Source organism: Pectinophora gossypiella, chromosome 26 (genome assembly GCF_024362695.1).
Source record: "Pectinophora gossypiella chromosome 26, ilPecGoss1.1, whole genome shotgun sequence".
Classification (NCBI taxonomy): domain Eukaryota; kingdom Metazoa; phylum Arthropoda; class Insecta; order Lepidoptera; family Gelechiidae; genus Pectinophora; species Pectinophora gossypiella.
Genome location: NC_065429.1, coordinates 558,703 through 571,979, shown reverse-complemented (window position 1 = coordinate 571,979; position 13,277 = coordinate 558,703). Strand labels below are relative to the sequence as shown.

Genomic DNA, 13,277 nt, shown 5'->3' with positions numbered 1-13,277 from the left:
AATTTTAAATTAATTTTCCAAACTGATTATTGGTGATATAGCTTCGAAATGAATTATTACCATTCATAAAGCACTCAAATGTTAACGTGGTCTACATCCGGTCGCCGCTGTCATAGCGCTGTCCCTTTCCCACTCACGCACGTAGACGGAGAACAACTATCCGTCGTGCCTGTTCAGTCATTGGAACATCCGTTCAATGGCTGGCGGTCAAGAAAAATGGTATTTTACAAAAGAGCAACTACAGAATTCACCAAGCAGAAAATGCGGTTTAGATGCAGATAAGGAGCTGGCATATCGGCAGCAAGCCGCAAATCTTATCCAGGATATGGGCCAGAGGCTTCAAGTGTATCCTTTTCAAAAATGTGAAGTTTTCAGTGCAATGTTTTTGTCGAGTCATGTGGTCAAAACGCGCATTTAGCGGTCTGAAAGCATGTTTTCATTTATGAAAACACCATTCCCAGTGTTAGAAACAAGTGTTTGGACGTTTAAAAAGTGTTAAAATGGTGTTTTTCTGGTGGAAAGTTGTGACGAAACATGGTTGTGTCGAAGGCGTCATAGCGGACACTTTCGCTTGGATGACTGGGGTTTCCCGCTCTCTCAGTGAGTAATAACGACGATTCGCACGGTAAGTGAGCACATTTTACAGTTTTGGGACCTAAATTTGCAAGTTTTGTAGGATTTAGGTTAGGGTCACGCGCGGAAGCGTGGTGTTTCTAGGTCAGTGATCTTGTCAACGGGCGCCTGATGACGTGAGGACGGTGGTCGACCTGTCTGGCGCTATAATTACTTACACGCGTACCTACTCGGAATTCGCGCATCTCTTCCCGCGCGATATTTTCCTGGTAACAAAATATAAACAAAGATAACGGTCGTGTCATTCACGGCAATTTTAGACATGTACAATGTTATCTGCACGTCCTAACTTCTCAAGTTCATTTCAGTGATTAGGCACGTAGGTAGCTAGTTTTATTCATAGAATCGTAGTAAGTGGTGCCTTCAGGGTACTGAGGTGTCTAGCATTTGTACCCATGTCATAAAAACATAACCTCTTACAAACTTCAAAAGTACACAAGTCTTCAAGAAACACTGAGTTACGGTTTAGGGACAGTTTACCAGCCCATCTTTAATGGTACATCTACTACAAGGCTAGTATTTTGCACCTTCTCTCATCTGACCTACCACCAACCCGCGAAGGGAAGACCAGCCCAATACAGGTTAGATCACATACCTCCGAAAAATGCATTTCTCGGGAATATGGGTTTCCTCGCGACATTTTCCCTTCACCACAGAGAGTGATAATCATTTATGATCCAAACATGAATTCCAAAACAAATTTGACAATCATTGGTTTAGGCTTGTGCTGGATTCGAACATTCGACCTCGAAGTGAGAGGCAAGCATTCAACCAACTAGGCTACCATGGCAATATAGTTATACCTATATTGAGAATGATGCAAGTGATTATATAATTCGTTACTTTGTCCAGTCTAAAATATAAGGAAAATGTCGATCATAATAACAGTGTTTTTCCTCATTTTATAAATTTCTGAACTTTGCTTTACAGTTTCATTATAACACTATCATCTCTCCACCTGGCTTTGTCTGGATTTTTGATAGTTACAAGTCTTAGAAAAGTGCAGACCTTAAAAATAAGGACTGCCAAAAAAACCATTGAGTAACATAACGTAACATAACAAATACTTTATTGCACAAACAGGAAAAAAACAAAATACAAAACAAAAGAGAAATAGAACCTTAATATACTTAAAAATTTTTTTATTCTTATTTTTAACGAGGCTTTGAACACCCTGAGTGATCATGCCAGCCTCATTGCTTTCGTGTACCTATCCCTTAGGCAAGGGATTGGTCAACCAGATAATATAGACTAAAAGCCTTACTTGATAGTACAGCCTATCTAATGTAAGCCTTACTTACATTAGACACTTTTTCTGGGTGGTATACTGTACGATCAGAAGTTCTTATATGTGTATGGTCACCAGTATTAATATGTATGCACTTTGAAACCATGTCACATTAACTTCTTTGACAAATTAAACCGTAAGTCTTATTAAATGTCAAATATGATAGTGCGACAGGGTTCTAAAGTGGGTACATCATATTGCTCATGACTGTACTATACACTTTGAAAATAAATATGTCCAGTAACATGATAAGTACACTTAAAAATAAAAGCATCATGCCTTTATCCCCGATGGGGTTGGCTGAGGTATATGTATAGTACACCCAATCAAAAAACAAAACGAAGAAATGAAACCTAAAATAAACTGTAACGGTAACATTACAACAAACAAACAACAAACAGTAAAGGACTGGAACTGTCTGCTGTTGTCTGTTTTTCCAACTCGTTATAATCTGGGAGTCTTCAAGGCTAGAGTGAATAGGCATTTGCTAGGCAAGCATGACCCACCCTAGACCGCATTGTCACTTGCCATCAGGTGACCACCATGGTCAATGCCAGCCTATTTTATAAAAAAAAATATTCCATTGTTTTAGGTATTTAGTAAATACTATATATAATTTTATCTTATCAATACAGTTTGGATTAGGTATATTGCTGATAAATGTTGCATTTAAGATTATTATGTGGAATATTATCATTATACAGTTCCGGTTGACAGGGAATAAACCAAAACTGCTTAAAGATTGCTTAAGGCACACTTAAAGCGACTGCAGCGCAGGCGCGGAGCGGCGCATGTTGTAATTTTTTTTTTCCCCTGGCTATTTCTGCAATCAGTGTCTTTTTTTTTTGTTTACTATGAGCAGATTTGGTATAAGTGTATTGTCAGGTAGAGTGTGTCTTCCAGCGAAGACAGCTACTCATAATTAGCTAATCTATGACCACTCATTCTTCTGAATGCTCCAGTATATCTTTTCTCTTGAGTCACTTCCTATAAGTTTGACTGGTAAGCTGGATTGCCAATTCATTGGGATGTTTTTTCAGCCTTGCTTGGTAGTTTAGGACTGAACCCCTAATTTCATCCTTCACTTTATTCATTTTCAGATTGTCATGAATTTCTGCATTTGTTGTAACATAACGAACTGATACATTTTCTTCTCTCTTCATAAAGTCTGTCACACCAAAAGCAGTAGAAGATCCCTGCTATCTTCTTTTAATTCTATTATCTATTAATCTTATAATAAGCTTTTTTACATAAAGTAAGCTTTACATGAGCTTTAAATTTATTTTCTGAGAAATTTAAAATAGTATTATCTGGTATTTTATTGTAAAAATGTATACATAATCCCAAAAACGATGAATTTAATTTACTTAATCTAGAGTTTTTAATAGCAATATTATTTTTATTCCTTGTATTGTAAGTATGGCTTTCACAGTTTCTCGGAACGAGAGATACATTTTTACGTACATATAATGTTTTCATTAATATATTGACTTGCGACCGTCAGCATATGTATTTCTTTAAACAGCTCCCTTAAAGAGTCCCGACGACGCAGATAATGAATAGCGCGAACTGCTCTTTTTTGAATGATGAAAATTCTTTACTATGTCTAAAGTTAGCTAGTTGGATAAGACTATCTGCAAGTGATAATTATCCCAAACCTTGTTTCAATGTAAGGTATAAAAAACGAATTTGGAGTAGGCAGGTAGGATATAATAGTATAACAAATGTTTTCCTAGAAGGTGGCAAAATAAAGAATTGAATGCCTTTTATTTGCAAGCAGGTACCTACCGCCTATTGTAATATTCTGTTTACTATTGAGCTTTGTGACAAAGGAAATCCACAGGTGGTCATTTTTGCTACCTGAGTTTTGATAATAATAATTTCTTTATACAGAGTCATGGTTGGGGAAGGCAATCTCGACTCAATATCGCAAATTCGAGATCCCGCGGGATTGGAAATAAATTTTCAGGATTTTGTCTTGTTTATAAAAAAAAATGTAAAGTTAGGATGGCTGAAAAATGATGAAAACTGCTTCTTTGTGATCGTCATCAATTTAAGAGCCACGCTTTTGTCGGTGCAGCATTCTCCCTGCTACTTTTTTAGGGAAAAATAGGGCAGTGGTTTCCCTCTTGCCTTCCGCCCCGCAGTACTCTGTCTGACGCAAGTGGGATGGCGCCCAGAGTAGTCTATTACAAAGCCATACTAGGACTCCTGTCCTCCGCCTCTAAATAGTACTGACAGTTACTGCTGACAGGTTACAGTCCCTGTGACTTGCCCCTTCCGTCCTGCATTGCCGTACCGATGGCTCCCATCTTCGCCTCTGCAACCGTTGAGGTCTTCACCCGTATGGGCAAGGGTTCTACGTTATACCCCGTAGGTCGTAGGTAGGTAGGTTGTTTCTGATACTAAGGTTAATTAAAACAAAATACACTTCTCATCAAAAAAATCGAAACACCTTGCAAGTTTACGTTTTGTCAGGATTATCAGAAAAATGTGTACATTTAGGAATAAATGTTAAATGTCGTTTAATAGTGAGTAATATGAGCTTATCAAATCTTAATGTTAATGTTCTAAATTTAAATGAATTTTTCATAGGTTTCGTATTTTGTTAAATGAGTCATTTTTATTCCGTATGGAGTATAAAGGAAATGGATAAAACAACACACGTAAATGAAAAAAAAAGCTAAAAAACGTTTATTTAATAACTTGTATTCCCTCCCCGAGCTCTAATTACTGCTTCCATACGGTTCTTCATCGATCGGATGAGAGTCACGATCACATGCTGTGGTATATTGTCCCATTCCTCTTGGATTGCATCTTGCAGCTGGCTAAGTGTTTCTGGGGCAGGATCTCTTGCTCGAATTCGTCTCTTTAATTCATCCCACAGATGTTCAATGGGATTCATGTCCGGGCTTCTTGCTGGCCATTCCATAATAGAGATATCGACTTCGTTAAGATAATCTCGTACGACGCCCGCGGTGTGAGCCCTAGCATTGTCGTGCATGAATATGAAGCCGTTGCCAATAAAATGTGCATAAGGCATCACATGAGGCTCGAGACACTCTTCGACGTACCGATGACAGTTTAGTGCAGGCAGACGTGGCCCAGACACGAAAGCAAGCTCTGTCTTACCGTCGGCGCTGATTCCTCTCCAAACCGTCCACGAACCGCCACCATAGCTGACCTTTTCTTCAATGCAGCATTGTGCATAGCGTTCTCCGTCTCTTCTGTAGACCTTGTTCCTTCCGTCGTTACCATACAGCATAATTTTACACTCATCAGAAAAGAGAACTTTGCTCCACTGTAGGTATGACCAATTTAGGTGCTCACGTGCAAAGTTAAGGCGCGCTCTTCGATGGTCTGCAGTTAATTTCGGCCCATTTGCTGGCTTATGCGGTACCAGTCCACGATCCTTCAACCTTCTTCTAATTGTAGAGTCACTTACAGCCACCCTTCGTACAACACGAAGCCGCTGCTGCAGTTGAAAAGCGTTAAGGCGTCGATTTCTTAAAGAAGTTGTTACAATAAATCGATCATCTCGCTCAGAAGTGACCCGATTCCTGCCAGATCTTGAACGGCGCGTGAACAAACCAGTCTCCCGATAACGTTTATAGAATCTATGAACAGATGACAGGCTTAGATGCAGTCTTGCAGCCACAACACGCTGACTAAGGCCAGAATCCAGCAATGCCACAACTTGGGCGGCTTCTGTGGGCGAAGTATCCATACGTTTTAGAAAAAAAACCTTTTTTCAGACGTCCCAAAGTCACAGTATTGAAATAAAATACAAAAAGTTTAAGGATAGGCGCCAATTTTTAGTTTTTAAACGCTAAATGTACTCCAACCCTAAACACACATTTGTCTCAAAACAGTGATTCATTTCGTTTATAAGATAAACAAATGAAATTCTAATTTTGAATTTAGAATTTTCGCTTATTACTGTAATGGCCAAACTGCCAGCTATACATTTATGTATTTTTTTTCATCGTATGAATTCTTTTTTGTGTTAAATTCGGACAGAAACAATGAAAACGGAAGTGTTTCGATTTTTTTGATGAGAAGTGTATTTTTTGATAGAAAACAAAAACCTTTATACTTCAACTAGATGTCGCGTGGTTCGCTCGCAGCAAGCTGCTCGCGTGTCCTGTATTAGTTCGAAGCTAATTAAGTTTTCTTTGGAAATCAGCATAATCAAAACAAAATGTATAACTCAAGGAGATTCGCACAATCAAGTCAAAATTTGGTAATATTTAATCTATGTACGAATATTAACGCATATTTATGAAACACGACGTTCGTACCTCGCCCAACAGGGTCCACATAATACCAGCGTCGTGGTTCGCGCCGCGACTTGTGCTGAGGCCCTTTTATCTAAGGACGTCCACCACCACCTTATGATCATTCTAATGAACATCCTCCTACGCTTTTTGTAATTGTTTTGTGAAAAATTTTAAGTGATGTTATTGTCTTGTCTTTGTGTGTGGCGTCCTTTTATAATAAACAATCTCTATTCTATCTCGAATGGGATCTCGTTACATTATGCTTCGGGATTGATCCCGAAAATTTGATGAGATCTCGCGAGATGCCTTCCCCAGCCATGGTCCGGTGGTACACCGGCTTGCTTCGCAAACGGGGAGCACAGGTTTGAACTCCGGTACCGGACTTGCACCAATGAGTTATTGATTTAACTTAAGTGCAGTTTTCACTAACACAGTTGCCTCGGCCACTACAGACGGCGATACGGCTCACCTATCACGTTGGTCTAACAGAAAGCTCGGTGAGGTGTGGGTACTTAGTTCATCTTCCGATGGATGTACCTCTGCCTACCCCAATTGGGATATAGTCGTGAGCTTATGTTATGTTAGCCATGTTAAGGGTTATTTGTGCTCTTAAATACTACAGGTTCTTATATTTATCACCATAAGGTTCATCATAATATAACATATTATCCAGCTTACGACATCGTATCAACAGTGGCTGCAAGTTGTCTTTGATTACTTGTGGCTCTGCCCACCCCATTAGGGATAACGGGCGTGAGTTTATGTATGTATGTATATAAAGCGAAAGTTGACGGTAGGGCTGGCAGAGGAAGACCTAGAAGGACTTACATTGACCAAATTGGATATGTGCTTAGAAAATGTTTAATACGATCTACTCTGAACCGGCGTGCGTGTATGAGACGATTGATGAATGTGGAGGAAGCAAGACAAGTGTGTCAATCGAAGCAAATGGAATTCTATAGTCTCTGCTTACTCCGGTGGGAAATAGGCGTGAGTTTATGTATGTATGTAACTTAACTGCAACTAACTTCATGTTACAAAATTTCCTAACCATGCCATGTATATACGTTTTGGGTTTCAATCTAGTTATTACCCACATCTGTAACCTTTTATTTTCGCAGGCCATGATTGTTACCTGTTGTGTGTATCTGTTAAATAAATAAAACGCTGCTTTATTGCTAAGGTAGCAATTTCTTCCAGGCAATCTGTAGGTATAGGAAAATAAATACAAAATCAAATCAAATATACTTTATTGCACAGAACTAAAATTTCAACAATCAGACAAAACACATGAATACAGTACAATTTGGGCGGCCTTATTGCTCTAGAGCAATTTCTTCCAGAAAAACAAAATATGTCAGATTTTCTCAAATTCCGCGTTTGACCACATGACACGTCACGAGAATCAGCTCAGAGCTTGCGCACGAGTGATTTTCACTATGATATGAAGTGTTTTACGGCTAATAATAATTTAATCATCTTACTTTTTCGGACTATCAGGTGATTCAAGCGTGAAATGTCCTTACCAGACAAAGGACAGGCTCACAAAGAGATTTAAGACAATGTCCTTAAACCTGGACCTCCAGATCTCGAGTCCAAGTAGAAAAAGAAAGGCTAGATGCATCAAGAACACGGCGCCATGGTTATTCGCCACCAACTCTCGTTTCCCGATCAGATCGTATAGTCTAATAGCAAATTGGCCATGTAACCATGGAAACCACAGTCTGGAGTGGGTTGCTGGGGAGTGACCATACTGAAAAGTATCGGCGTCCGATCCCGACGACCCGATTACTCTAGCCATAGAGGCGGCCAATCAGCTCGCGGCACCAAACACGGTCGACGATATCCCTCAATCAGCGCTTATCACTATCGACCCACTAGGATCGATTAATTCTTTCTTATTAAGACCATTGTACTGTGTTCATGCAAATAAACGTTCTATCTATCTATCTATCTATCAAATATTTTTCCTCTCAGACGACGCTCTGAGCCGAGGTTCGCGCCCAACTGGGCACCCTCAGGCCTGTTGTCTTAAACGTTGTACCGGGTGAGAGCCTTCAGCGCTCCCCATTTGTCCGGCCAAGTAGTTAATGCTGTCTGCAGCAAATCTACAATAAGTCACGTCAAAAAAAAAGGGCGTAACCATGGTAACCACCCGTGACCTTGACGCGTCTAGCCTGTCGCACAAGTAGGTGTAATAAGCCCTAAACCACTAGACCACGGAGGCTGTTATATGATATAATGTTAACCACCAATGAAGCACCCCATACGGTTTCCTTAACCCCAGCATCAGGTCGCAGCTATGCATCAACACGGCGATAGTGTACATGCACAGGTTCTACGCGTTTCACTCCTTCACGCAGTTCCACAGGAATGCCATCGCTGCCGCTGCACTGTTCCTCGCCGCCAAGGTATGGTTTCACTATTATTTACATAAATAATAGAATAAACTAATCTCAGCTTCGAGACTGCTTTCAAGATCGTGTCAATGTGACAGTTCTCATTTAAAATACAGAGACTTGAGCATGATCTTGAGGGCAGTCTCAGCTGAGATTAGTTTATTAATACCACCCTTAGAGTCTGAATGCGGAAAACAGAGCCCACTAACTAACTACATAAATAATAAATTATTATCATCTAGCTTCTGTAAAAAAACCGGACCTGTCAAACCTCCAGGTTAGGTAAGCGGACCCAGTGAAAAACGGGATAATGTTGGGTAGATGATGATGATTAATAAAGAGTTTTTTCAATACGAAAAACCGACTTAAAACCCGTTTGTCGTAAAAACCGACAGAGGGATTGTGTCCTCTAACATGATGGACTAATGTTATGGGCGATAGGCTGATCCCTTATCACCATAAGGTTCATCATATCCAACTTACGACATCGTATCAACAGTGGCTGCAAGTTGTCTTTGATTACTTGTGGCTCTGCCCACCCCATTAGGGATACGGGCGTGAATTTATTTAAAAAATATTTTTTTTTCAAAATTAAAATTGGGTACATTTTAAGGTTACATGCTGAATCTTAAAAGTATAAAGATTATTTGCATGCAACATAATACTGTTGAGTTCGTTTCACTCACAGTTATCTAATGAGTGTAGGTATTTATCTACTGTATTTATCTACTGTAAAGTGGCGCCTGAGTAGGTCTTTTTGACCGTTATTTTATGTATGTATCAGAAATCAGAATCATTTATTCAACGTAATTATCATGGATAAACTTGTTGAAGGTCAATGTAACATTTTTGAATTTACGTCATTTCGCAAGGTGTTATGGCTGAGGAGAAGAAATGACAAAAAACTCCACAGGAACACATCTTTTAAAAACCAATGAGGATATACATTACAAGTTATTTAATAACTAGAGGAACACATTCAATACCAGACATTTTTATCATTTAGGTAGTCATTAATCTTATAATAAGCTTTTTTACATAAAGTAAGCTTCACGTGAGCTTTAAATTTATTTTCTGACAAATTTAAAATATTATCTGGTATTTTATTGTAAAAACGTATACATAACCCCAAAAAAGATGAATTTAATTTACTTAATCTAGAATTTTGAATAGCAATTTTATGTTTATTTCTTGTATTGTAAGTATGCCTTTCACAGTTTCTCGGAAGGAGAGATAAGTTTTTACGTACATACATAATGTTTTCATATATATATTGACTTGCGACCGTCAGTATATTTATATCTTTAAACAGCTCCCTCAAAGAGTCCCGACAACGCAGCTTATAAATAGCGCGAACTGCTCTTTTTTGAATGATGAAAATAGTTTCTACATCAGCGGCTTGACCCCACAGCAAAATACCGTAAGACATTATGCTGTGGAAGTAGCTGAAGTAGACAAGTCTAGCAGTGGGTACATCTGTGAGTTGTCGGATCCTTCTGACGGCATATGCTGCTGAACTTAGCTTGCCCGCTAGTGATACAATATGTGGGCCCCATTGAAGTTTTGAATCTACAGTAATTCCTAAGAAAACTGTGTGTTCAACAAAATCTAGTTTCTCGTCGTTAATTTTAATGTTATTATTTACTTTCTTTACGTTTGGTAGAACAAATTTAATACACTTCGTTTTCTTAGCATTTAGAACTAGGTTATTTACTGTAAACCAACTTAGAACCTGCGACACAGCGCTGTTTGCTTCGTCAAATTCCTCTAACTTTCTGTTGTTTTACAATACGAAAAATAAATAATAAATAAATTCCAAGTAGGGGAACATTCTCGTGTACGGCACACCACTGTCCTGGACCTTCCTCCTTTCCTTCTGTAATAATTGTGTGGTTTATTGTTCTTCGTGTTGATCCTCAGGTGGAGGAGCAGCCCCGCAAGTTGGAGTACGTGATCAAGGTGGCACACGTCTGCCTGCACCGGGGCGAAGGCGTCAACGCGCTCTCCCCCGAACAGTACACAGAACAGGTCAGTCACCCACGAATTAAGGTGTAGATAATTGAGACAGACTCCAGCCCAACTGGGCACCCTCAGGCCTGTTGTCTTAAACGTTGTACCGGGTGAGAGCCTTCAGCGCTCCCCATTTGTCCGGCCAAGTAGTTAATGCCATCTGCGGCAAATCTACAATAAGTCACGTCAAAAAAAAAAAAAATGAGACAGACTCCGGGAGACACGATACGTTTATTCAAGACAACGTAGTGTAAAGAACATCTTAGAACTAGTTACTTATGTGTATATACTGACCTAATGCAATAATAAATTGTTTGCATCTAAAATCTTAAACTAGGTTATTACAACAACATACAATTTCTTAATCTAGTTCATACATGTAAAGTTGACATCAGCATTCTTGATGCGGAAGTAGATTCCTTAACTCACGCACGTCCCTGTACGTCAGCGTCTATATACGTCCCACTGCTGGTCACAGGCGTCCCCTCATCCGGGGGAAAGTTTAGAATTGAAATCAAATCAAATCAATTTATTTGCGAGAACACATAAAATACGAAAAGGTGGTAAATTAATTTAAATAATAATGTTGTTATGTCTTCGGCCTGCAAAACATACATAAAAAAAGAAATATAAAATAAAGATAAGGTTCAATGTACTATACATTGAAAAGAAAATTATACTTATTATTAAAAAAAAACACAAAAAGCATTAATTTTGTGACGGAAAAGTGACATCGTAACGAAAGCTTTGAGGGATGATTCAGACCATGATTCAAGTGGAATTTTCCATTGCAAAAGTATAGAACTGAAAAAAAAAAAAAACTATCATCTTCATGAATTTTCCGACAGGAAATTCCACTTGATATGAACTCTGAATCATGCAGTGCTACTGCAGTGCCTCCGCGATGTTCGCTGCGGCTAACACGGACGGATTTGCAGCCATCATGCGAAAGCGGTGCGCTTCCATCCTGCGCCGCACGCGCGACAGTCCCAACACCATCCTGCGCGCGCTAGTTGACCAGTGGGACTCTCCGATGCTGGCTCGCTGGATTCGGCTGCACGCAGTCGTATGATTGGCCGCCAGCGTCGGGGAGTCCATCCGGACTTGCCATTTTAATATATTTGTATGTTACTAACACTAGTTTTGTAAGCTTGCAATTTTACTAACAAATATGGATGTAATCAATGTGGATGAGTCCGAAATAAATGATTATTATTTATTATAAGCTAATCATCCCTCTCAGTATAATTTTTAAGTCTGTCTCCACGTGATATTGGCACTTCCAACAGACAAACACGTGTCATTGTGATCGTTTCACATGTTCCGACTTGCGCACATGTTAATATCAAACATAAACAATATTACTGCGCAACGTTTAGAGAATCGCGTACATTATATAGATCATACGTCACTAGAAGCAAGAGAACTGTGTTAGGATCGGAGCAAATGGAATTCCATAGTCTCTAACCCCGGTGGGAAATACATACACAATGTATATAGAATCACGCACACAGGTGGGAGTATAGGGCATACTCCACCACGCTGCTCCACTGCGGGCTGGTGGAGGCATTTGTGCCAGTAGCCCGGGCTTAACGTGCCGTCCGAAGCACAGAATCATCTTACTTTTTCGGACAACGGCAGTCTCACAAAGAGACTTTCGACAAGTGATCCCATCGGGAATCGAACCTGGACCTCTAGATCGTGAGCTCAATGCTCTAACCACCAGCCAGCCACCAGCTGTATTTTTTTTAAATAAGTGCACGATTTATCTTGTTTCAGGCCCAGGATTTAGTTTTCAACGAGAACGTACTGCTACAGACCTTAGGGTTCGATGTGGCGATCGACCACCCTCACACGCACGTCGTACGCACATGTCACCTTGTCAAAGGTGAGACAAGCGTTCGGAGCGTGTAACGGAACGTGTGCGGCTGCGTGGAACGAAACGTTGCGCGCGGCGGTTCGATTTGTGAATGCGGGCGCTGAGGGACGCGGGGTCTCTTTGTTTTGTACTTATTTGTTCGATTTTTGAAATGCGGCGTTTGACTTCCATATTTGAAGGTTTTAATTTTTTTATAAAGGTTATGGCCTGGAATCAAGTCCTTTGGGCCAGAACGTTTTAAAAAGGCTGTCTGAGTGTTGCCATACTAAGAAAAAATGTACATTGATAAAAATAAAACTAAAATACAATGGTGCTGGTGTCTAGACACCATCTAATTTTATTTAAAGTTATACCTGTCATTTTCATATCCGCCGAAAAGGAAAGGGACATCGACAGGCATACAATTTATGGAACACACGACAATATTAGGCACGAATTTTAAAAACCCTCCCAATTTTTTATATTGGCCAATAACCCGACAGAATTAAGTTGACAGCACACGTCAAACGAGTTGCATACCAGCGAGATGCTTATTATATTCGCCCGGGTTATATCCCTTTTCTTTTCGGCGGATAGAAATATGACGGGTATAAATTAAAATAAAATTAGGTGTCTGCAGGAATCGGGGCCAGTACTGTCATTAAAATTTTAATTTATAAAAACATTTTTATTAATTCTATAATTGAAAAATAAATAGCTCTTGATAAGCTTATTGATTTTTATATGTTTTTTTTTAATTTACAATTTTTTTTAGTTTTGAGTTACACGTTATTTGTCTCAATTAAGAT

The 13,277-nt window shown here is 39.4% G+C and overlaps 1 protein-coding gene across 2 annotated transcripts in view; it reads left to right on the top strand.

Moving 5' to 3' along the window:
• Positions 1-59: 59 nt before the first annotated feature.
• LOC126378355 (cyclin-T) overlaps positions 60-13,277 on the top strand; it is a 41,568-nt gene continuing 28,350 nt past the window's right edge. For both annotated transcript variants that reach the window (XM_050026629.1, XM_050026628.1), the window contains exons 1-4: positions 60-345; positions 8,495-8,612; positions 10,521-10,628; positions 12,390-12,498. In XM_050026629.1, coding sequence (XP_049882586.1) covers positions 197-345; positions 8,495-8,612; positions 10,521-10,628; positions 12,390-12,498 — 484 coding nt within the window. In that variant the 5' untranslated portion in view covers positions 60-196. The remainder of the gene's footprint in view (positions 346-8,494; positions 8,613-10,520; positions 10,629-12,389; positions 12,499-13,277) is intronic.